General features: G+C 44.7%; 1 protein-coding gene and 1 long non-coding RNA gene across 4 annotated transcripts in view; one reads left to right on the forward strand and one right to left on the reverse strand.

The window, feature by feature from the left end:
• The window catches only part of GSG1L (GSG1 like), a 58,580-nt gene that overhangs the window by 23,718 nt on the left and 8,380 nt on the right, over nt 1-26,482 (forward strand). For 2 of the 3 annotated variants that reach the window (XM_072348740.1, XM_072348739.1), the window contains 4 exons: nt 13,100-13,252; nt 15,719-15,830; nt 19,350-19,517; nt 25,262-25,329. In XM_072348740.1, coding sequence (XP_072204841.1) covers nt 13,100-13,252; nt 15,719-15,830; nt 19,350-19,517; nt 25,262-25,329 — 501 coding nt within the window. The remainder of the gene's footprint in view (nt 1-13,099; nt 13,253-15,718; nt 15,831-19,349; nt 19,518-25,261; nt 25,330-26,482) is intronic. The other variant, XM_072348741.1, reaches the window with a different exon arrangement.
• On the reverse strand, nt 13,248-14,753 carry LOC140258464 (uncharacterized). The gene is made up of 3 exons (XR_011905258.1): nt 14,660-14,753; nt 14,257-14,331; nt 13,248-13,383 (listed from the first exon to the last, which is right to left on the reverse strand). It is a non-coding gene; the product is annotated as an uncharacterized lncRNA (long non-coding RNA).

The raw sequence follows: 26,482 nt of genomic DNA on the forward strand, positions 1-26,482 counted from the left end.
TATATATACACATACATATATATATACACATACATATATATATATACACATACATACATATATATATATATATATATATACACTCATGCAGACCAGTACCTGAGCAATTGTATTAGGAGAGTTAAACACAGAGGAGGAAAAAATATGTTACTTACCTTGTTACTTATCTTTTATCAGTGGGGTTTTTTGGTTGGTTGGGGTTTTTTTTTACTGTTTGTCTTGGTTTTTTTGTGTGGGTTTTTTCTTTGTTTGGTTGGGTTTCTTTACACATCTGTTATGAATCATGAGTTATTTTTAAAAGCCAGGCAAATATACAAAGAAGAAACCATGCTTAAGAGCAAAATTCCAGCTACATTTGCATCAGGAAGCAGTAAGCTTGCTTTTCATGCTGATAATCACAGAATCACAGAATCACAGAATTATAGGGGTTGGAAGGGACCTCTAGAGATCATCGAGTCCAACCCCCCTGCCAAAGCAGGCTCCCTACACCACGTCGCACAGGTAGGCGTCCAGGCGAGTCTTGAATATCTCCAGAGAAGGAGACTCCACCACCTCCCTGGGCAGCCTGTTCCAGTGCTCCGTCACCCTCACTGTAAAGAAGTTCTTGCGCACGTTCGTGCGGAACTTCCTATGCTGGAGTTTCAGCCCATTGCCCCTAGTCCTGTCCCCACGCACTACTGAAAAGAGACCAGCCTCGCCACTATAGCTCCCACACCTCAGGTATTTATAAACCTGGATCAAGTCCCCTCTCAGCCTTCTTTTCTCAAGGCTAAACAGACCCAGTTCCCTAAGTCTCTCCTCGTAGGGGAGATGGTCCAGGCCCTTCACCATCTTTGTGGCCCTCCGCTGGACTCTTTCCAAGAGATCCCTGTCTTTTTTGTACTGGGGAGCCCAGAACTGGACACAGTATTCCAGATGAGGCCTCACCAGGGCAGAGTAGAGGGGGAGGATCACCTCCCTTGACCTGCTGGCTACGCTCTTTTTAATGCACCCCAGAATGCCATTGGCCTTTTTGGCTACAAGGGCACACTGCTGGCTCATGGCCAACCTGTCGTCCACCAGGACGCCCAGGTCCCTCTCAGCAGAGCTCCTCTCCAGCAGGTCTTCCCCCAACCTGTACTGGTGTATGCAATTATTTCTACCGAGATGCAAGACTCTACACTTGCTTATGTTAAACCTCATCCGGTTTCTTACTGCCCAGCTCTCCAGTCTGTCCAGGTCTCTCTGAATGGCCGCACAGCCTTCAGGCGTGTCAGCCAATCCTCCCAGCTTCGTGTCATCAGCAAACTTGCTGAGGGTGGCCACTATCCCCTCATCAAGGTCGTTGATGAAGATGTTGAACAAGACTGGACCCAGCACAGACCCCTGGGGGACACCACTAGTCACAGGCCTCCAGCCAGACACCGCACCGCCAATGACAACCCTCTGCACTCTGCCAGTCAGCCAATTCTCGATCCACTTCACCGTCCACTCATCTATCCCATACTTCCTCAGCTTTGTTATAAGGATGTCATGGGGGACCGTATCAAAAGCCTTACTGAAATCAAGGTAGACTACATCTACCGCTCTCCCCCCGTCCACCCAGCTAGTGACATCTTCATAAAAGGCCACCAGGTTGGTCGAGCACGACCTCCCCTTGGTGAACCCATGCTGAGTACTCCTGATAACCTCCTTTTCTCCCAGTTGTCTGGAGATGGCATCCAGCACAAGCTGTTCCATCACCTTCCCTGGGACAGAGGTGAGGCTGACTGGCCTATAATTACCCGGGTCATCCTTCTTGCCCTTTTTGAAGACTGGGGTGACATTGGCCATCCTCCAGTCTTCAGGCACCTCCCCAGTTCTCCAAGACCTTTGAAAAATTACAGAGAGCGGCTTAGCAATAACCTCCGCCAGCTCTCTCAGCACCCGCGGGTGCACCCCATCAGGTCCCATGGATTTATGGACATTAATGTTTCCTAAGCACTCACGGACCACCTCTTCCCTGACTAAAGGGAAATCTCCCATTCCCCAGATTCTCTCATCAACCACCGGGGACTGGGATTCCTGGGGGAGAGCCCTTTCACTAAAGACAGAGGCAAAGAAGGCGTTCAGTATTTCCGCCTTCTCAGCATCCCCCGTTACCAGAACACCCCCCTCACTTAGTATGGGGCCCACATTCTCCCTAGCCTTCCTTTTGCTGTTAATGTACTTAAAAAACCCTTTTTTATTATCCTTTATCTCCTTAGCTAGATTCAGCTCCAGGTGGGCTTTAGCCTTCCTGGTCGCATCTCGGCAGTCCCTGACTACATTCTTATATTGTTCCCAAGTGGCCAGACCCTTTTTCCACATATCGTGTACTTTCTTCTTTCTGCGGAGCTTGCACATGAGTTCCTTACTCATCCACGCAGGTCTCCTGGCACCTTTTCCTGACTTCTTAGTTACAGGGACGCACCGATCCTGAACCTGGAAGAGGAGCCGTTTGAATGCTAGCCAGCTCTCACAGGCCCCCTTGCCTTCTAGCACCCTGGCCCACGGGATGGCCCCAAGTAAGTCCCGGAGGAGATCAAAGTTGGCTCTCCTGAAGTCCAGGGTAGCAATCCTACTTTTTGTTTTGCTTCCTCCGCTCAGGATCTCGAACTCCACCATCTCATGGTCGCTACAACCCAAGTTACCCCCGACTTTTACTTCCTTAACGAGTCCTTCCTTGTTGGTGAGAATAAGGTCCAGCAGCACCCCGCCCCGCGTCGGTACCTCGACCATCTGCATTAGAAAGTTATCTTCAATACACTGCAAGAATTGTCTGGACCGCGCATGCTTGGCCATATTGGTCGTCCAGCAAATATCTGGATAATTGAAATCCCCCAAAAGTACCAACGCCCGGGAGCGTGATGCTACTTCCAGTTGGCTACGGAAGGCCTCATCAACCTCCTCTTCCTGATCAGGAGGCCTGTAGTACACACCCACTACAGTGTCCCCCTTACCAGCCTGGCCCTTGATTCTCACCCACAAGCTCTCGACTGCTACATCACTCTCCCCCAGGTGGAGTTCAATACATTCTAGCTGCTCTCTCACATAAAGAGCAACTCCACCACCCCGCCTTGCTAGCCGATCTTTCCTAAAAAGGACATAGCCCTCCATGACAACATTCCAGTCATGCGAGCTGTCCCACCACGTCTCTGTGATCGCAATGAGATCATAGCCATGCGATTGCACACAAAACTCCAATTCTTCCTGTTTATTCCCCATGCTTCGCGCATTAGTATACAGGCACTTGAGAGAAGGAGCATCTCCCCACCTCTCTCCATGCCTTTGAACCCCTTTGTCAGCACCCAACACGCTCTGCTTTAAGCCTTGAACTGCCGCCTCAGACCCAGCGGCCCTCATTTTGTCCCCTTCCCCCTTCGTACCTAGTTTAAACACCTGTCAATTAGTCCTGACAGTTCCTCGGCTAGAACCCTCCTACCCCTTGGAGACAGGCCGCTTCCATCTGCAGCTGTCATGCCAGGAGCCGAGTAAATTCTCCCATGATCAAAAAACCCAAAACTCCTATGTCGGCACCAACTCCTTATCCATTTGTTTAAGAGGTGGGTTTTTAGGCCCAACTCAGTATCCCTCCCTGTCACTGAAGGTACAGATGTAATAACCACTTGTACACCTGTACTGTCAACTACCCTCCCCAGTCTCCTGAAGTCATCTTTTATGACCTTCAGGCTTTTCCTACTGACTTCCTCACTGCCAGCCTGAATTATCAGCAGGGGATAGTAGTCAGTAGGCCGGATCAGATTGGGAAGTCTCCCAGCAATGTCCCTGACTCGCGCCCCAGGGAGGCAGCACACTTCTCTGTGTGTAGGGTCGGGTCGGCATATAGGGCCTTCTGTTCCTCGCAGAAGGGAGTCACCTATGACAACTACCCTTCTATCCTTCCTCGTGGAGGAAGTCTTGAGGCGTGGGTGTGACCGCTTACCCCGAGGCTCCCTCACAGATGGGCCTGCCTCAACATCCACGCTCACCTCTTCCACGGGTTCCAGGGCCTCAAACCTATTTTGCAGAGGCACCTGGGGAACCGAGCATGGTCGTGGGCGGGGATACCCAGCACGCCTAGCTGGTATTTGTTTCCACCCATCCTTTTCTCTCAAACTATTTTGGTCCGATCGGCTACTGTAGGACAGAGGCTCCGCCAACAGTCCCACACCCCTTAGCTCTTCATTTGAATTGCTAGGTGTAGGGGAAGACTGAGGGCGCACTGTGGCAGGAGCACAGTCTGTCTGCATACTCCTTTCTATAACCTGTTTGTGAGGCAACCGGGGGGGACATGCTCCTTGGGGAGCCTCAGCTATGTTCCGGGATCCCGAGGCCAATAGGGCCTGGCACCACCAGTCGATTTCATTTTCACTATCTTTAATGGACCTCAACCTCTCGACCTCTTCCTTCAGGCAGACCACCATACTAAGCAGATCATTTATCTGGTCACACCTGAAACAGGCACAGCTGCCATCGACTGGCACTTCAAGGGCCAGGCTGTGACACTCACTGCAGCCTGTGACTTGCACGCTAGCGTGCCGCTTGTGGACCTCGGTCTGGGTCTCCACACTCCTCCTGGCAGCAGTCTTCCTCCTACCTGTGCTGGGTACCTCTGTCTGGGTTTCCACATCTTTCCTGGCAGTTACCTTCCTCCGGGAGGGAGCCATAGCAACCCAGAAGACCCCACTAGCAAAATCAGAAAAGTTTTACCAAGTTTTGACAAGCAGCTCTGTCTGGACCCTGTTAGTGGTGGTGCTGCCCACGACCCGGTATTAGAATGCAGACAGGTAGACCTGCACTTACCTTTACCCTTCACAGAGACTAGGTTGTTCCTCTTCTTCCGTGTGGGCAGGGGCGAAGCCCCTGCCCTGCTCAAGGCCTTTTTAAAGAAGAAGAGGGCGAGGGTGGAGAGCCGTTGCCTTGGCAACGCCCCCTCCACGTGTAGCCTGGGAACGCCCCCTCCACGTGGGCCGCTCTCTCTCGAGCTGCCGGGCTGCTCCTACCTCGGATGGATGAGGGAAAAGCAGAGCGAATCCCCTGGACACCCCGCGATAAACAGCCTCAGCTCTGCCAGGGGCAGCTCCGAAGCAGCGAACCACGGCGATCAAAAGGGTCTCTGCCGGGTTTGCACCCGTTTAAATATCCCGCTGTTGCCTTGGCAACGCCCCCTCCACGTGTAGCCTGGGAACGCCCCCTCCACGTGGGCCGCTCTCTCTCGAGCTGCCGGGCAGCAAATAATGCAAAAGGTCTGGAGGATATTGCTTCTTGGCTGTGGGGAATGCTAGCTGCAAGGTCTGAGCATAATTCATCCCTCAACCCAGTACTGAGAAGTACACGACCAGGCCTGAACTGCAGCTCTACAGAGGGAGCATTTGGCCAAAATACACTCATCAATGCTTACAGGACAGTCCTGATTTAGAGTATTTTTCATGATCTTTCACATTATGTTACTCAGCTGAACACACGGTAGGAAAAAGAATATAGAATCAAGATATTCCTCAGTCAGTTCAATGTCACGTACAAGATTAAATGTAGAACCAAGTGTAAAGTCAAAGCCACAAAAAGATACAGAAACCACATCAGCATGCCGAAGAGAATCTTTTTGTTTAGCTCACAGCAAAACCTAGCCTTTCAAAACAGAGAAACCCACGAAGAACCACAGCTAAACAAAACAGCTGGCATTTCTTCTATCAGCTACACAGATCCCAGTGATTACATTTGTCAAATGGTCTTTCATGTTCTGAGAATACAGTCTCTTCTCTGGGAGCTTTTTTGACTGCCTTAGTTGTTTTACAAGAGCAGATAGTTTCAGATACCTCCGATGGCTCTTAGGATTATGAAGCTTTCTTTGCTTCAGAGGGAAGTTTTACTTAGTTTTGTGGTCTGTCTCTCTCCTTCCACTTTTTCTACACCGCAGCACAAGAGGAGAAGGCAGATGGTCTGATATTATGGGACTGCATTAACCAACAGATGGACTGACTGCTCAGAGCTGAGTCCCTATGCCAGCCACAACAGCATGCTCAAGGTTTATTCCTTCCACCAATTTTTATCGATCATTCCAACATTTCTGGCTTTTAATTCCAGTCTTGAAGCAGCAGACGTGAGCAAATGACTCAAACCATCAGAAAGCAAATGGAAGAGAAAGCATAAGATTTACACGACCAATTTAAGATTACATTAACGCTTTTCCCAAACAAGATATACAACACGTCACAATCTGTACCTGTTTGTGTATTTTTCCTCTCTTTTCTCTTGCAATGAAAGTGAAGCAGAGTAATTAATGTGAGATTCAGGTGTCAGTTCCAACATAGAAATTGAGTCTGAAAAAGCAGAGCTATGACAGAGTGCTTTGAAACATAGGGGAAAGAAAACCCGGAGCAGAAGAAATGAGAGGGAGAGGACCAGAAATGCAGAGAAAACGTCACTTAAAACCTGAAAAATCAGAAGAGCAAGAAAACCACACATCCATTAAATCTACATAGCACTCACCAGAAAAGCAGTATCTATTCTATGAAGGTTGAAGGGGCTGTCAGTGCATTAGCAGCATCGTGCTGCTAGTTCTGGAATTGAATATAAAAGAAAATAATGTTAAAGAAATAACTAGATTTCCACAACGTGGCAGACGCATTGCTCAGTCCGTTTCTATCACCATAGAGGCTTTTTGTCATATGCAGTGTGATGTCAAAAACATACTGCTTGTATCAGAAACTTCCAGACAGATCAAGCTTGAGTTGACAGAGGAGTGATTTGAGATGATGTCACATCATAGCTCAGAAGAATTCCTTCTGACTGTCAGAGTAGATGTTTAGCACTGAATTACAAGGAACCCAGTAAGTACAAAGCTTTTTAAGATTTCTTTAGCTGTCCTTACACTGGCCCAGTATTATGACTTGCATAGGGACAGCGTGGCACAGTGTCACAGCTCAAATGAGACTGTTTTGGTCAGATCCTTGAATACATCAGCCAGGAGAGCAGCTCTACCATTAGAACAGCTGGTGAGTAGTAACCACACTCCACCTTCAGTTCAACGCAGAGGCAGGAGCTGTTTCCAAGGAGGATAAAATCCCACTGCAATGTCCTGAATATAGTTTACTACAATAAAGAAGCTGTGTTTCTGTTAGAAAAGGCCCACAGGAATCATACAGACTCTGGTCCACAGCTCCATGCACATCACTCGTGGAATAGCTGGCATTCAGGAAGCAGTGCCGCAGGCGTGGCAGGTAGCACACATTTCTAAGCCACCAGCCAAAATGTATGACTGATATCTCCATGCACACAATTCCTGCCTGCACCACGTATAACACAGTTAATGTGACTCAGCAGCCTCCTTCAGGAATAGCAGTGAGATTTTCCCAGAAGAGATTCTTTACGAGCAAACAGCTCATGTTTATGGATTAAAAATGCTTTGAACTCTTAACAGCAATTCCTCTGTCAGCCGCCTCTTCAGTGTTGCCTTGAGAACAAGCACTAATATTGGATCTTTGACAGTCAATTTCATGATCTGACCACCTGGAGAAACAGGCCAGGATGGGATTTCAATATCGTTATTTCATCCAGAGACAGGCCTTACAATCTGGCATCAGAAACTGTTGGCACAAGGAGCTGGCATCACAAATCAACTTTCTGAGTTTCCAACAAGTATATAATCACACACACTGAGCATGGTTGTATATGCATGGCATAGAAGGCATAGATGTGTTTTTATACTCTCTAGAACTGATTTTAGTCTCAAAAGCAGAGCAGTAGATGAAATTATGCAACTTCATGGTTCCATAAACAGAGGCAAAGGCTTCTTTATCAGCACAGCCTCATTCAGACAGCACTAAATTCTGTCTGTTTCAGCTCCAATTGCAAACAAGTCTTAGAATGGCTTTACTAAATCAAGACAGCCAGGAATCATCTTTGCATCCTGTAAGGAAAAAGCACCAAAGTGCACATCAATAATTTCTTCACATTCTTGAGGTCATTTTAACCAGAGCTCTCTCTCATACAAAAGGAGCAGTCACAACTGTTGTCTGTTTTTTAGGACGGGAAATTGCACAGGGTTTGAACAAAGAGTACTCGATGCTTTGATTTGTATTCAGAGTACTCTGAACAGCCCTTCGTTTTTCTTTCTCCAAATGAAAAAGGCCAGATGCAAACCACCAGAACACCCTACAAAGACAGCAGCAGCTGCTGCAGTTTCGTCTTCAGTTGGGTATTGCACAGCCTAAACCTGATCAAAACTTCCAGAAGTCATTGACCACACTGTTCTTTGCGCTGCTTAATCAGGAATTCACCAAAGCCTGGAGTTCTAAGTAGAATTTCTGTGACATTTTTCAGGATTCCTTTTTTTCAAAGGAAGCTCAGCATTGAAAACTTCTGATTCAGGATGCTCCTTGCTGAGAGGTAATAGTGTGTTCATTTACAGTGCCTTGCCTGGTGCTCAGGGTTGACATACTTGAATAAATTCAAGTTTTATGAAGAATTTTTCATCCTTGAGACTCATTACAGGCTGAGGTAAAGCCTCTTTATCTCACTGTCAAAAATAAATTCTGCTTGCCTCATTTTTCCATTCCAGAACTGTCTGCAGCACCTTTTGTTAGCATGTTGTCACTGTGTAGCAGTTGTACTCAACACGATCACCACTTTTGAAGATACACACTTAGTATCTATGAGTCTATTTGATGCTGTCCTCCACTATCTGACAGAAGAACAAGGGACTGATCTTGTCATATGGTTATGATGTACTCGAGTTCCTCAAGTTTCAGCACTTCTATCTTGTAGTCACAATGAACAGGATGTTCACCTCGTTTACAGTTGCAGGAAAATACATTTCCTTGGCACCCAATACTGCTGATTCAGAGGCTGAGTCCTTTTCTGGGATGATCTGAAAGGTGGAATTCAGTTCTGTGGGGGAGGCAGCACTGGTGGTTTTCACCAGGACCTCCACAAAGACGACACTGTTAAGGAAACAACAGTAGTGCAATGCACAGGGATGCATTCACTAACATCCTGGCTAACTTCTTTATCTAAGAATCTCTAAACAACTACAATCCCACTTGCAACATATCCTCACACAACACACAGAATGGGAGCAAAGAGCCAAAGTGACCCACAATACACAGATTTCTACCATTGCCAGCTACACTGTTCAGGATGCAATAGGCTGTTTAGTGTAGAGACACCTAGGGAAGAAATGGCAAAATAAGGCATATCAGAACAGCAGGTGTTGATGGTAATGAGATTACTAAGTCATCAAAATCCTCCTATCTACATGTAGCTTCTCATGACACCATGCTGGGAGACACAGGACAGCAAGTAAATTGTGATGTGTAATAGAAACATAACAGGGAGACAGACTGCTATCAGCTCCTGTCTGAGACAAGAACATAGCACATCGTTGATAACCTGCTAAAAGCCCAGGAGGTGTGAGGTGGACTTGACAGGCAGCATCCCTCTCACCCTATATAATTTCAGGGAATCCTGGAAAAACTGTCTGGATACATTTTGCTTGTGAGAATGCACATATGGGAGTGAAAGGAAAGCAGTTTTGCTTTAATTTTGTTTTAAAGTAGAAAACTATTCTTTGCTAGGAAGTCTCACATTGCTGCCACAGCACTGCAAGGTGAGCAGGGATGACACACTGCCTGACTAATGCTGCACATTGTGAGGAAGAGGCAGTCAGATGCTGAACCTTTCCACTTTTACAAGGAAAGTCCTTGGCTTAACACACACATCTTCGCTAAGCTCTGTACATGAGCTCATGGCAACGCTCTGTTGTCACGTAACAGTTAGTTTGAAGAAGCAAGCTGAAAGCATACACAGCACAAAGACCAAATGTTGAGAGAAAGAATACAAACACTCAGGTGAAGGCCACTCAGGTAGGAGACTCCTAATGAATCCTTTCAGTGCATCACAGTCACCAACATACAGTGCCATGCAGTACCACACTGACCTGAGCAGAATTTCAGCTCCCCTTTGTGCCTCTGTGGCTGTTAGTGCTGTACTAAATGCCACGTCCCTGTGTGCTGGGCCCTTCTATAGAGACAACCTGTGCTTCTCTGTAGTTTCCCATCATTTCTCAAACTCATTACGCTTGTGTCTACAGCACCCAGTTCCAAACACCTTTTCCTAGGTGGGCAATGGGTAACTTACATGCAGTTTACATACTTGAAGTAAACTCCAGAAGCCAAAATGTAGGAAAACTGATATGGTCAGTATAACCACATTGGCTTCCCTATCTTCTTAAAGCAATTGGCTCAGATGACTTCTTGATGATATTTCCATTGAAGCTTGACTTTCTCTCCTACTCCTTGTAAGCTGCTTCAGATCACTTATTTAATAGCATGAGGTTGAAACATAATGATGATGTACAAATATTAATGAATGAATTGCCTGTGCTACTGGTAGACATTCTGGAAGCTTAGAAAATCTCCAAGCTCTTGGTTTCATTGGGCAGAATGAAATTTACAAGCTGAAAGGTGAATGAATGACAACTGCAGTTCATCATTTGGAACAGGGTGTTGAGGTTGATAAGCCTTGCACTGGAAGCTGGGGAAGAAGCAATAGCAATCATGCTGGAGAGAGACAGAGCTAAAAGAATCACCAGAACTTTGAAGGTGAAGTTAGTATTTCTGGTTGTATATAACTCTGAACAAAACAGACAATGGGTGGCATGTTTTATTTACCGAATAAATCTAGGTCTGGCTCTCAGGTGAAAATAACTTTTTCATCTGCTCAGGAAATGAATCATGATTACTTTATAAGCTTACATCAAACAATGTTCAGCATCAGGACTTAGTATTGAGGCCTCTTCAATTCCCAGAACACCCAATCTCAAATCTGCATTTAATTTGGAAGTGAGCCAGAGATTGTTATAGTGACACAGTGATACGGGAGGCAGATTGAAGCACTTTTCTTAGAAACATCCATGTTACCAATACCAGTAAGCACTAATATTACAATGGTGCTGGGAGATGCTGTGCACTGCAGTGCTGTGCTCGGCACTGTTCTAAGCAGCACAAGGAGATTTACTTCTAATGCCCTGGAAAGATGCTGAAGATAATAAGAGCAAATGCAGGCATATGATTATTCAAGAGATGTGAGTCTGTGCAGGGTGAGGGTAGGGGTCACATGTGTAGGTCAGGTGGAGGAAGAAAAGAAATCTTGGAAAGAGGGGTTGGAACAAGGGGACAGATGACACATCCAGTGAAGGAGAGGACAGGGTTGCACCTCAGCCTTGAACTGCAGTCACTGCTACAGCACTACCCTGGTCTGTAGGTACCTGCAGTGAGTATCCCCAGAAGTTAAAGCAGGGAATAAACAAACATTGGGGCTTTGCATTATTCTATCAAGGTTGGGTGGAGGAATTTATGAATTTGAACTAATTATTCAGGGCTTTCTGCTGCCTCAGGTTACAATTAGGTTTACATAATCTGATTCATTCCAATTCGAAGCATTTCATCATTTTCCTGTTACAGAAACTTATGGTTTCTTTACTTAGGTAAAAACCTCTCTTTAATCCTGCTGTATCTCAGAACAATACCTTGGCTGTCTCTCTCTCTCCTATTTCTTTTCAGAGAAGTGTTGCCAGTTGCCTTGATACCAAACTGACTAATAGACATGAAAGAAACAGCTGTTTGCTGTTGATAGATGCAATTCTACACAAAGCCAGCTATAAACAAACCTTTTAATTTCTTACACTATCTCTGTAGCACTCCTTAAGAGCTCCAAAGATCAGATATAATGACAACTAATCACACATATGAATCAGATGCAATTTCTCAGACAAAATGTGAGCTGGGATCATCCTGGTCACTGATAACTTACTCAAGTATTTGATAAAAGTGAGACTTAAGTATCTGATTCACTAAGCTCAACTACGTACATTACCATATGTGTTCTTACAGTGAGGAGAGAGTGTATAAATACAAGTGCATTCTGTAGTAGTCTCTATGGTTACAACTAGCATTTTTCTAATATTCACCATTGTCTTCAAATGCTTAATTTTCCATGTTTCAATTGCTGAGGCTGAAATTTTCCATCACTGCTTTTTTTTTTGTTTCCAGGTGAATTCACTAGCAGTTACACTAGCAAATGTACAGAAGAATTCTAGCAGGTCCTTAATGCTGAAACAGCAATTGTGAATCTGGCAGGGACTTACTATTATCATCTGTTAGCATCCTCTCGAATTTACCCCATGGCTTGCTGCCTTTTAAAGACTCAGCAGATCCTGCCAGAGGCTTTGTGCTGAAATTTCCAAATATAACACCTACAAAAATTGCCTCACATGGCCACTACCAAAATGCAGCTAGAACCACGTATCTGTGGACAACCCCAAAGAGCTACGAAACAAGGTTCAAAATGGGGCACATCAACTCTTCCCTTCATCTGACGGGTTGTACCTAGGGGCTGAGGACACAGAAGGCTACACAATTACTACTATTATGACCTGCAGCTCTTCAAATGAATATGTTACAAATACCTGGCTCCATCCCACCAGTATTCTGACAGCTTTCGTATTCATCCCAGCAGGCAGATAGATGAGTGGACCTCCAAAAACCCACAGCAGTACAATCATTCTGCAAGACACTAACTTGTGTGAAAGGGAATTTCTAAGGATAAAGCCCAAGACAAGTCTGTAATATGTATTTTAAAACCTGGACAGGACATTTTCTTTGAACAGCCTCGCCAAAGAGGGGTATCCAAGACTGGACATTTCCCACCAACCATACTCTTAAATTATGTGTGCCATCACCACCATGCATGCTAGATTCTGCTTATTTAAGGCTAATAGTGGGGGGAAAATAGACTCCATATCCTATGCTTTGGGTCACAGCAGACAAGATGCTATAGGTATACCCAAAGAGGTTCTCTAGCCAAGCGGGGATCCTACACAACAGCTTGTTTTTAATCTGATATCTTTATCACCCTTCTGTTCTTCAGATCCTCATTCATCACCTTTTACTATTTCTCAGAGTTTAGGTGGTTGTTAACTAAATTTAAGCTTTTTGAATATCCAATTACTGTTGTTCCTGATTTTCCTGAACGTTGTTATTACCTTTGATCTCATGGAAGTATTTAGCTAGTGACCAGTTGCTCCTCTTGTACATTGCAGGTGTCCTGTGGTTGTCAGTAGTATCCGAGGTGTTATACATCATGCTGTTAGTCGTCGGATTCAGCCTTATGTGCCTCGAGCTCTTTCATTCAAGCAGTGTAATAGATGGGCTCAAGTTAAATGCCTTTGCTGCTGTCTTCACTGTGCTTTCAGGTATGAGTGTTCCTTTCCCTTGTTGCCAGGACAAATCCAAATGCTAAAACTTCAAAGGGATAAAAACTGGGGGCTACAAGACTCTTTTATCACCACTGAAAGATCACATTTTCACTGCAAATTGGGAGCCTCTGGACAGGGAGAGAAAAAAAAAAAAGCAGTCATGATTTTACAATGGCAATGCAGTAATTAGCCTCTCCCATACACTGCCCAGCCACTTCCAGAGCCTCAGCCTCCATTTTCAGCAAGATCACTTTGATAACGCAATAGGAAATGAGAAATCTATTGTGTCGAAAACTCTTTTTTTTCCCCGTGTTAATCATAAGAGGGCTTGACACTCCAAACCAAAGAAAGATGTTTATCTTGTTCTTTAGCAAAACTGAGAATGAAAAGGATTCCAGTAATCACACTTAGGAGAAATCCCAAGAGTTAGTTTGGGACATGTATATCCTTCAGAACAACTGGTTCAGACTGTTTTCATGCTCTGTCTGTACTTGGAGCCTTTCAGTGTATGAACTTAAAGAATTCATTTGCTAAAAAGTTATCAGATCTAACCATGTAATGAAGGACCATTTCACTTCTGTGCTGGCTCAGAGCTCCCCTTCCCAGGATTTATACAAGCAACCAGCCACAGCCAGCTTTTGTGAGCACACCTGGATGGACTTCTCTGCCAGAAAGAACTTCTGAATTAAGAGGATTTTGTTCTGCTGTGTTTCAAGCTGCAAGACATTATAACATGCAGCGCACATATCCGTGAAAGAGTGTCAGTCTTCAGGGACTGCCTCAAACTGAAATACAGTTAGTGATATAAAACTTTGATCAGAAGTGAATCTGAGAGGACAAAAAAAAAAAAAGTCTGCTAAAAACTAGCAAAGCATGATTTTCTGGTTCAGATGTCACTCCCAACCCTCTTCCCATTAGGCAGAAGAAGTAATAAGTAATAAGTGCCAGCTTCAATTTCATCCCTGTGTTCCAGCAGTCCTTGTTCACGACCTCCTACTCACCTGAGTCAATGGACTGTCATCTTGGCCTCCCACTCAGCAAACGGGCTGAACATTGCTGAAACATCCATCTAAATTCTGTAGGAAAGAAAAAACAGAGCAGCCTTGCTGAAGTTACTCCTGGCTGTGTCAAACCTCCTGATGACTCTGAGTGACAACGACATGCCTCAGGGTAGTCTGTAATATTTTATCAAGGCTGAAAAGCTACCGGCAGAAATAATAGGTACAGCAAAGCACAAATTTTAACATCAATGTCATAACCATCAGCTGGAGAAAAAACTCATTTACTTAAGTTTAGCAAGCTCCCAATGAATTCTGGAAATTAAATGTAGCCAGAGAAAAGGAAAGTGCAGCAGCATGCTGTGCTCCTTCTAGGCCTCCCACCCTGCTGAATTCTCAGTTCTACCTGTGGGATCTGCTCTTTCCTCCTCCTGACTACCCGGTGTGTCACACTGACATCAAGCAGCTGAGCAATTCCCTCCAGTTTCCTGTAATAAAATATCTTAGTTCAGCCTGTGCAGCAGTTTGTAGCAAATATGAACGTTATCTTGCTGGAGGTCCTGCAACAGAAACACACCATTCCCCTGGCTTCCTCCCCCAGAATTGCCCTACATCATCCACGTGTGTGATGTGAGACTAACGAAGTGCTCTGAATTCTGGAAGTAAGCAGGAGTTTTAAAAGAGCCAAAATTTGGGTCTAGGGGAGAGAAAGTTGGGATCTGCCTCCTGGGGGAAAGGCATGAGCAAAAAAAAACATGGATGGTCTGAGACTAGAGGGGATTTCAGTTATAGGGCAAAGTGTAATGCACCCTGTTGGGGCAGAACATCCATATTTCAAAGCATATAGAACTGGTGTTGCAGCACAGCGTGCTTTGTAACATCTATAGGAAAATGGACAATCCTGCCTTACTCTTATCTCAGCAAAATACAGTGGTGCCATAAAGCAAGCATCTTCAGAAGCATTCCTGTGATCATCTCACCACACGTTACTAAGAATGCCACTAACTTTCCTGTGCAACATCCAAGCGCTTTATATGTGCACAAATTTACATACCTATCAATTATTCAGTTAAAACATAGTTCTTTTTGGAACTGACACATCCACCCCAGCATTGCCTACAAAAACATCTCTTCCCATTCTCTTACCTGAGGCCTGTCTGAGTCGGGCTGTGAGATGCCTTGTGGGTGGCATACCCTTGTTGTGCAGCAGTGAGGTTGGTAGCGATGCTGATTGTGCCATATTTTCTTCAGCAGTTTTCTTTCTTTAACATTTCCCTTAATTGAGGATTCAGTACGATGTAAAATAGCGAGCTCTCAGTCACACCTTTCCTCTACACACACCTCCACAGTACAACAGGAGGCGTGAAAATGCAGCAAAGCCTGCAGTGGAGCTTTCAGAGTAGTTCCAGCAGTGGTTGGAGCTATAAAAAAAAACATTTCAGCTGTTCCGCTCTCGTCTTCTCAGGTCTCTTGGGGATGGTGGCACACATGATGTATACTCAAGTGTTCCAAGTGACAGTCAGCCTCGGGCCAGAAGACTGGAGGCCACATTCATGGGACTACGGATGGTCTTTCTGGTACGTGTCACCACCTCTTAATATCTTTTCATTTCTGACTTGGTCCATCAGTCTGTTGGGAGATTGTACTCATCATCTCCAATTGCTGGGAACACACATGTGAATTTCCTGCTGCCAAAACACTGCAAGCAAAACTCCACCATGGCCATGCTATCACCGAAGTGTTAGAGGACAGTTATCAGTAACTGTGCAGCAGCAGCTGTGCATATCAGCAGGTACATAGCATTTCTAAATAAACAGCCGCCACAATTACCAACACAGATTGAGCACTCTCATTAAAGTTCAATTTAGGTACATAATTACCGTGGCATTCCAAAGAGTTTTAGAGGTTTTTTTTTTGTTGTTGTTGTTGTTTTTTGTCGTTGTTTATAATTAATGTCTCCGTTGAAACCTACAGTGCAGTTTTTAACACAGCTGCAGAGGAATGCATAGTGCTCCTGGCACCGTGGTCATTCCCTGTGAGTCACAGGAAGGTTTGGGGCAACAGACATTTAGGAAAAGTATTGTTATATATGTATCCTTCAAAACTTTCCCGTTATCTTTGAAAATCACATAAGAATGGCTTGGTCAAGAGGTGCCAACCGCATTACATCATCTGCAAATTTCTAAGAAGCTTGATAAGAAAAGGAGAAGGTGGAGAGTAAAAAGACAAACACTGCAAACAACATCCACATTCCTCCAGAAGCATCAGCCTCTTTGTATGGCTAATGGGGAAAATACTTCAGTTTTTCTTTCATTTCTGAATATATTGCATCAGTTTAATTCCATCTCAAAGCTCAGATGACGATCTTTGCAAGCACCAATAAATGAATACAAATACATCTTATGCACAGCACTACAGGGAGTTATTAGTCTCTCCTTCTCTCCTCACTAGACTAGGCTTTATGAGAGGAGTTATCAACATTTTAGTAACATATCATTAAATATAAGCAACATTATTTTAAAAGTCCACCTTATTATCTGTACTAATGGTAAATACTCATCATTGCATACAATAATTTCATAAGCTCATCATTGTATTTATAGGTGTTTATAACATACGTAATAATAATAACTGTATATTTATTAATATAATTAAATAGTAATGCCTGCTATCTGTTTTTAATCATCTATTTCATGATCTACCATGAAACTAAAAATTCACAATGTTGCTAAACGTCTTGCATGACAAATCAGTCATTAGATTATTCTCTTTCATCCCATGCAAGACAAGAGATGCCGTGCCATCAGAGGCTTCTGGGCCCTGTATGGCATTCTGCTAGACCACCTGCTAGAGCACAGAGAATTGCAACAGCACTGGAAGGAGTGCCAGGGATCAGCGCCATGGCTAAGAGCCAAAGGGCACCAATGGAGATCCAGGCTGTCATTCATTTTCCATGTAACGATGGGAAAATTATTTTTCTCATAACTCTATTCCTGCTCTATCAAATGGGAACGATAATCACACCTCCCAAAATGAGGAGTAGTTGCTTGCGATCTGCTCAGGTGTCACAGGGTTCGCAGTGCAGCCTTTGGTCCATGTTACTTTACCCCATTTTCCCAAGCCTTTGGCAAAACCTTGCACAAGTCAGGAGTGGAGCAGGGGGTCCCTCCAGGCAGTGAATTTCAGCAGGTCAGAGGATCGATGGACGTCCAAGCTTGGCCCCTCCAGAAAGAAAACAAATGCACAAGTGGGAGCAGTTTGAGCCACAAGCCAAGCACAGCCCTAAACTGAGCCACCAGAGGCAGTGCAGATGCAGTCTCACCACACTTGATCCACAGCTGGCTTGGAAGCACTGCTGCTAAAGAGGTCTCCAGTAAGGTAGGATGCATCTCAGCGCTCTTTACACTTAAAAATTAAATTTAACCAGTGTCCATAAAAGCTAAAATATATCAGTCAAAATTGTCTTATGATGATAATTTGCTAAATGCCAAACATGAGGTCACAACCAGCCTTTGTTCTGCATTTCCTCCCCTGAACCTTTCAGTATTTCTGAGTTAATAATTAGAAATTATCACAAGCCTTCAAGAAAACAATGTCTCCATATATGTCTCCACCAGGCACTAAGCAGGCACAGTAAAGCGTGTGGTTTCAGCTGACTTCTTCCTTGATATCAATTAGGAAACCAGCTGGAAATGTTTGGGGATGTTGGAGCTTCTCCACCAGCTGTATGAAGCCACTTGCAAGGCTCCCCTGTGCCTGGACACACACAGCACAAGTTTCCATCCCACTTCTCGACCCAACCACAGGAAGCCTAACAGAGCTTCATCCCCCTAGCATTCTCTGCACTTCTTTCTCATTTGGTTGCATCTGGCAGACAGGTTCAAAAATCCCAAGGAAAAGGCTGCCTCTACACACTTCATTGCCACAGGAGTCCCTAAAGGACTGCTGTTATGCACTGAATTTTGAAGTCACTGAAATGAGCCATTTCTGTTTACTTGAACCATTTTTTTCAGTCCATGAATAAGTGTTCTCTGCTTAATTTCCAACAAAGAACTGTTTCCTTGTCTGCAGAACATTTGCAGAACGGGAAAACAGTTCATGCTGAGGGCTCTGTTTATAATGTTTATTTATGAGGTAATGCTATTGTGCTATGTTTTTCCTATCCTGCATAATTTATAAGAGTGTTAAAATTGGTTATAGAAAACCTGCTCCTTTCTTTCATCTTAAGCGTGTAGCTGACAGATGATTAAGTTAGTTAAGAAGTCAGTGTGAACAACACATACCTGGAGCTGATGGGCTGAATGCGAAGTCCAGGGGAGTCTGAACACAGATAATTTCTGCAAACAAAAGGAGTTCTTCATGCTGGGAGCCCCATGCTAAGGTTGCTGCTCCAGCCTGGCACTGCCACAGTCACTTTATTTCCACTTCTTTCTCCTGCTGTCTCCCCGTGCTCCTGGTTGTCGCTTGCATATGCACAGCATGGGCTGCCCAAGGCTGGCTAGCACCACCTGTACACTTGGGTCAAGGCCCTCAGGCTGGGGCTCTCCACAAAATGGAAGTGCTGTCTACCGCTCTGGTTGGGCTTCCAGAGACTGGATGTAAGCCAGGAATGCTAGAAGTGACCCTGAAACAGAAAAAAACATAAAGAGATCAATCTGATGAAAGCAAAATGGGCTAGAAGCCACCCATGAAGTTGTGTTGGCAGTCAGTCTCCCAAGGATGCTCTCTGAGGAATTATAGTTTTCTGCACAGCTCCTTCCAGGAATTCCATACTGCATTTAGCACTCTCCTGATAGGATCTGGAACACCGCAAAGGGAAATCAAGACATGCTGGGCTTTTGTCAGAGTGCCCGGAGTGTTAAGATTAGCACTCTTCCATATGTTTCCCCATGGGATTGAAGCTGTGTCCAGCCCTTAGCTCAGCCCACATGCCCAAGAATGTGCCAGAGGTCTCTGGAGGTAAGATGAGGAGCACGGGTTTGTCACTGCTGACTTACCTGCCCGGTCACATCCTGTGTGTGTGTGTCTCTTGGCTTCAGAAATATAACGTGAGCTACTGTCTTAACCCAGCTGTCTGCTGGTTTCTCTCTCCACAGTCTGGCGTGGGGTTCTTTCACCTGCTGCATGGCGGCCTCCGTTACTACCTTGAACTCTTACACTAAGACTGTCATTGAGTTCAGACACAAGCGCAAAATCTTTGAGCAGGGCTTTCGAGAAGAACAGAACTTCCTAGACCAGGAAGCCATCAAGTACTTCAGAGAAAGGTCAGTGCAGACAGTCTCTCGGTCAGTGGAGGCTTTCATGGATTCTGCTAGTCTCAGAAAATCCAGGCACGTGGGCAAAGTCTCAGAGATACTTGGTGAAGATGTGTGTTAAAGAGTCAAAAGATCCTACATGGTCTGTTGTTTTGTTTTTTTTCTTAAGTTTTGTGATGTCCCAGTGCCTGCCTGTTCCCCTCTACTCATTAAGACACAAGACTGACCAGTCCTTACAATATGCATCTGACTAACAGAAATTCATACAAAGCTATATTGCAAATGCAAGCAGATATTCCTTCCCTGAAAAAGGTGAAACTTAGGGGGGTGGGGGTGAGGTATAGCAAATGTTACAGCTGTCCTTTCTCAGAGTATGTAATGGGTCATGCCTTAAAACCCCTAATAGCTGCTGAGATATATTCCAGTCACCACTGGAGTTGCCATCTTCCATACTCACACGCTACAGCTCATTCTGAACTCCTCCTCACAAGATCGTGCATCTGTCACATTGCAGTGCTATGCTCCTCTGCAGAAACACCCACATTTCCACCCACGCTGCTGCCAGGGTCCTGGATTCACTCCAGATCTTGGCTGGGCTCTGAAAGCCCACAAATACTCCTTTGCTCTGCCTCTGAGCACAGCCTGTCCCCCTGTGTACTGCCCACCCCACACTGCTGTCTCTGCACACTGAGCCCATTGGTACACATTGCACACATCTGCAGATCTGGGTGGCTCTTCAGAGCCAATTGGCCCTGACCACAGAGAGTCCCATATTCAGCTCTTTTCTTGACCAGTGTGACAAGAGGAGCGCTAGCAGCAACACTTCTCACAGGCATTTCCACATATGTACTGCTCTTCCCCTTCACATACAAGACTGGCCTCTCATGCACTCTTTGGCTTCCTCTGCGATTCCATGTTTGGTCCGTGACACACTAATCATGTCTTCCACTTCCCCTGTTCTTCTGTATGCACAAAATCTTTCCCCATACACATAACACACAGCTATCAGCAGCAACTTTCACCTCACTGCTTGCTCATCACAACCATCTGTGATGTACATCATTCACCTTTCCAAAGAACACTCTGGTCAGTCTGCTGTCAGCCAAGCCCTGTGCCCTGACCACTGTTACCCAACTTGCGTTTCTTGCTTCTATCAGTGCAGTCAGTCACACCTTGCGCTCATCTCTGGTGGGGTTGTTCCTGAGAACACAGCCCACTTGAGCCACTGGAGCAATTCCACTTGCTGGAAGCAGATCAACCACTGTGGAGGGTGCTGACATATGTCACACAACTGTTTATTACCTATAGAATAATTATTCAGTAAAAAGCATAGAAAAGAACTCAGACTGTAGGATCCCTCTGGAGGCCACAGGGGGTTCATGACTAAGGCACAGGTACGCCATGTTACAAAGTCGGCCAGTCTTAGTTCTGTAACTTTCTTGTTAACTGAAGTGGCTGCATTGATATCCTTGCTCTCCTTTGACAAGAAGCTTAAGGCTTTGCTTAAACAGCACAACGTGAAGAACACAAAAACACTGACCTCAGACAACAGGAAGGTGTGAGAGGCTCCTTAGGGGACCTTCAAAGAACAAGGAGCTGCTAAGTTCAGAGAATCCTCACCAAAAACCTGTTGCTGGAAGCAACACATATAAGTAATTTGGGTAAAGCACACCTAATGAGCATTTGTTCTTCTTCTGACCAAAGCAGCAGCTTCTCAGAAGTGGAAGAACATGGCTGGAAAGCTATGAGGAGACAGGAAAGCTGGCAGGATCAGACATCTCAGTAGCAAAACCAGGAGTACTCCTGAGCGGGAAGAATGAGAGACTTTGCTGCTTGTACCATTGCTTTGGTTAGTCAACCTTAAGTAGTCTGTGCTGTTACAATTGTTCCTCTGTCAAATTCTGAGCTCTCACTCTGCCTTTCAAACAGTCTTGGAAGCAATGACCCAGCCAACCATGACTGCCTTAATTTTGCATTTAGAGGTGGCAAAGAACTTTTAAAAACTCTTTGCATTAAATGATACACTCAGAGGGAAGGGGAAGTGGTCACCATGTGCCTTAGGGGAACACCAAGTGAGGGGAAAATGGTCAGCAGAGTAACTGAACTGAGAACTTGAGGTGTGAGACCAGCAGGATCCTAAACAACAGAGTGTGTTTTGTCATATTGAGAGATGCTGAGGAAACTTGATAAAATATCATCACTGCCATTTCTGGAACAGTAACAAAAGACACAAACTGCACAGAGGACTGTAACCCTTTTCATCCCACACCTGCATTGTGTGGTTGGACTTTGATTCTTCCTGCATTCACACCAACACACCAGATGAACAGGTCTTCATCCACAGTGGCAGTGAGCTGAATGTAGCACCACAGGTTTGTTTCACTTCTCTTGGGAGCGAGGTTTCATTTTACCTATGCAACTAGCAGGACACATAGACAAGAAAAAAAGAGAGACGCTTCCTTAGTCTGTGTAAATCCACAGTTTGTTAACTCTCCTTTTATATACTGGCACTCAAAACAAGCTCCATACTAGGCAACAAACATAGGAACAGTCTGTTTCTTGTGATTGCTCTGTGTACTGGTCAGGGATGCCCTGAATTTCATGCTCTTGTCTCTACCACTTGCTCTATGGCAGGAACTGTATATTTAGCTCACTTCTTCCAGCTTCCTTGCTCATGTTGAGTCTGTGTGAACAATTCACTTGTCGCTCATCCTCCACTCACCTTCGCACACGCGTGGCACACACAGCACAAGCATGGCATGTTTCCAAAGTGAAATCACACCACGTGCTGCTGCAGACAATTAAAGGTCCTTCAATGGACCCCCTGAAATGAAGCTGCTTCTTTTCATAATATTGCCAAACACACACATTTGCATGGCATCCATCTTCCTCCCATCCACAGTAGGGAGACATACATGCCCAGACCACGCACACAGCCCTCAGTTTAGCTGTCACCTCTCATGCAGAATGAACATCTCTGCCACAACCCCACTCGCACTGCAGCATCACCTCACAGACCCCTCCACAAACCCATCTCAGCTGCCAATAACTTACATTCCTGTACTGGTAATTACAGCATTCTTGCAATGTTTTTAATTAGCAAGTTGTTGATACTTGAGTTCATATTTCCTGTCAACTAATGTGCTTCGTGATTACGATGTTTGTTTGGTTGTTTTTGCATTACAACTGTTGTATCTGAATACATAACAAGAAGTCCAGAGACAGCATTACCATGGAATCATCCCAGAGATCCAGAGCTGGGCAGCAATACAGGCATTTGTTTGTTTTCTAAATGCTAGAGCACTGTCAGTTAGCGCCATCACTGTGACCAAGGTGTACTGTGAATGCAGCAGTGCTGCAGCACCAATTAGCAGCACAGCGTTTCTGGATTCTTTGTGTCACCAGGGAAGTGCCAGAGGCTCCAGCAAGGACGTGACTTCCTCTAGCTTTGATCTTCCTTTGCACAAATAGAAATTAACTTAGATTCTCCCTTCCTTCCAGGGCATATATCCAGGCATATTTTTCCTTCCCTCCTACTCCTGCATCTCCATGTTCCTTTTCAAACCTTATAAATAAAGCCCTCCAGCCCTTCTCCCTTCCATTTGTGCATATCGCTTCCCTCTTCCTCGCATGATTCTCTGCCTCAGTTCTCATTCAGCACCCACCGTACACACACAGCCCCCACATTGAAATGACTCAGCGCAATGGGCAGTTTCCTAAGAGGAAATTATTTATCCGTGGAAGTTAAAGTCTTAACTTTAGTCTCCACAGCTACAATTCATCATTTGGGAGACAGGAACAAGAAGAGTTCTCCCCACTTTGGCTTGGGGTCCCTTCCATCCCAACGTTGTAATTCTATGATGATTTGTTGGAACATATGTTTATAGGCCCCTGCTCCCAGATATGAAGTATGTATTACAAAAGATAACTGACAACAAAACAGCGCTTTGTCAATCACAGCATAGCTGTATTGCATTTGATTTTTACCACATGTAACTGCATCACCTTCTCAAAAGGACTCCCTTAAACTCCACCATAAGAATCACCAGCAACACATGAAATGAAAGAGCTGCGATGTTCCCTTGAGAGCCCCTAACTCAAGAAGCATGCACACTTCCCCACACAGGGGATAAGACACATCAACATGTGGCTTGTGGCCCTGACACCTGATCCACCTCAGCTATGATCAACGCAATGCAGATCTTTAAAGCTCCAATGGAGGAAGATCAAAGGCAAGGAAACAACAGAGGCTTTTAGGTGAGAGTGTGGGAGAACTGGAGCCCAGGGTGAGGGACAGGGGAGCTAAAAGGGTGGAAACCAAATTCAGGTGGGTTCTTCACGGAGCAGGACAAGCACAACCCAAAGGAATAAGTTACTGAAATAATACAAATAAATATTAATGAAATATTAATGAGCCACTGACCTACCACTGACAAGAGAAGGAAGAGGAGCAGATTCTGAAATGCATCCAGGCCTGGTCAGGCTGTGGGAGAGGCACTGAGTCCCACTAGCACTGCAGCCACTGCAGAGTCAGCCATCCCGGCACCGTGGCAAAAGGGCCCCAAGTCAGACATCCAACCTCCTGCTCCTGTGAAGCACTGTAAGTTTCACTTACTAGTGACCAGAGCCAACATACAAATTTATCAAGTAAACCTGGAAGGTTCAGCCTTCCACGTTTAATTCATTCATAGCACTGTATTTGCCAACTTGCAGATGTCCATCAACAACATCTGTGGCACTGAGCTGGTCTCACAGTATTTTCCTTGCTATCTGAGCCCTTATTCTGATCTGCAAAACCAGAGAAACTTCAGACAGATGCTGCTGGTGACATTCTAACTTGAGCTGAGCACAAACAGACACTGATTCCAGTGCAGAAATCTCATCTCTGCGGGGCTAGAAAATGTAGTTCTGAAATACTAGGAGCAGTCTGAAACAGATGTCAGAACCAAAAGTACTACAGCAGAAGTAATAAATCAGAACTGCTCCTAACTCTGAGAATCAGAACTCGTCCAGTCATCATTTATAGGTGCTATTTTTTCCTTTTTGTTCATTTCTTTCATGCACCTTAATCAGACCTTTCTTTCTCTAACTTCATTGTACTCGCATAAAAACGCTGTCCAAAGATATGCTCATCACCTGCTCTCATTTCTAACTGGGCCACCTACATATGTCAGCAAGTTTTAAGCTACTGACCTACAGCACACTCCCTTTTACACTGTCAGTATCTTTTCCTACAAACATCAGTAAGAATTTCAAATCTAGCTATTCACCTTTGATTAGCACACAAGGATAAGTGTAACCCTCTGCCTTAGATTTACACTGCACTTTATTCTGCAGCACAGAAAGGTTTACCTGCAGAGCTGTTCCCTCTGGAAAATTACCCACAGTAGCATTTAAATGATGTAGCACTAGCAACCTATCCACTTCCAACACACACACAATGCTGTTAACCCCTGACCATTAAGTGCATCCTAAAAATTAAAAGAATGGGACAGAAGCAGCCCTGAGCCTCTCGTTTCTATTCCCCATGGCCTCTTTACATAAGCTTTCCCCAGAAAGGGGCAAAGCCAATGAAATTGAGTCCTTCCTGAGACCATTACAATCTCCATAGTGGGCCTGGCTGGCTATAGATGGAGGAGCCCAGGTATGTTGTCCCCTTATTTATTTTGACCCTTCTATTCTTTCCACTTCTGTACATTTGGGAGCAGCCTTTGTTTCTGTTAAAGGTGCTACTTCTATATTCTCTTTTCCAGGACTGAGGAGGAGAGGGCTGAGGCTGGGGACCTGAGGTTACAGTGCCTCCATAGCTGCTCCCCAAATAGTAAGTGACCATGGCTCTGGATACACCCAATACACAATGGCTTGTACTGTCCCCACACCTGGTTTCTTGGGGTTGAGAACAAAGTTTGGAGTAGGAAGCTCTGTAAACAGAGGTTCATAGCTTCACCAGACAGTGCTGCCCAAACGATAATCAACTAGTACGTGAACAGTACAAAATCCCCAAGGATTCAGTTTAAGATGTATCTATACCCTGTAATTTTATGCTGTCTCAAGAAGCTGTGATTTCATAGCAGTTTAAAAAGATGCTATAATTTACACCTGTATAGCTTTCATTATCACTATCCTTTTTCATCTATATTTATCACAAATTCATGATGATGCATGCTATTGAATATAAAAGTGATTGAAAGCAGCTTTGATAGACAATAACACTAGTATAATAAATGCCTTTTTTTTTTTTTTTCTTTTGCACTTCTATTAATCTTTATTCCAAAGATTGTTATGCTTTTATCCAGCATCTTACTTTAAGCTCCAGGAATCAGTGGTTCAATGCAGGGAGCAATATTGGTGGATGGTTCCTGTCCTCCTCTGAATATTATATTTTGCCTTTACCCCCCAGGAAAGATGTGCTGTGTCTCCATCAATTTCCTTGCAAAGAAAGCAAGTGATTCTTCATACAGCAGAAGGGAGAGTTGGGAAAGTGACTTACTTAGCAGAGCTTTACGATTAACTATGCACCAACGAAAATTGGAAACCTCGTGGCATTTTGCTGCTCCTGGCTTCCTGAGATGCACATCTCACCCACATACAGAAGCTAGGAGTTCACAACCCTAGTTAATTGATGGTGCTGCTTTGTATCAGACCTGCTGGAACAGCTCTCCAGGTGGTCCCCACACAGGCACTCTCTCAAGCTTGTTTTGCCATCAGTACAGTTTCTAACTCTTGCTCTTTAACATATCATGACAGCTGTACAGCTTTCCATAGGCAGATCCACATCCTTCATTTCTAAAGGCCTGAAACAGTCCATTGGCATGAAATTGATGAGTCATATTTCTTAAGAAAATTCTTTACCTACCAAGCTACCCACTAGTGCTCAAACGTGCTTATTTCATTAAGAAGGTTGTCCAAAGATGGGTTGGTTTTGTTTTCTGTTGATTTTTTTTTCTTCTGATTGATTTTTATAAAGAACAAAT

Source organism: Excalfactoria chinensis, chromosome 14 (assembly GCF_039878825.1).
Source record: "Excalfactoria chinensis isolate bCotChi1 chromosome 14, bCotChi1.hap2, whole genome shotgun sequence".
Taxonomy (NCBI): domain Eukaryota; kingdom Metazoa; phylum Chordata; class Aves; order Galliformes; family Phasianidae; genus Excalfactoria; species Excalfactoria chinensis.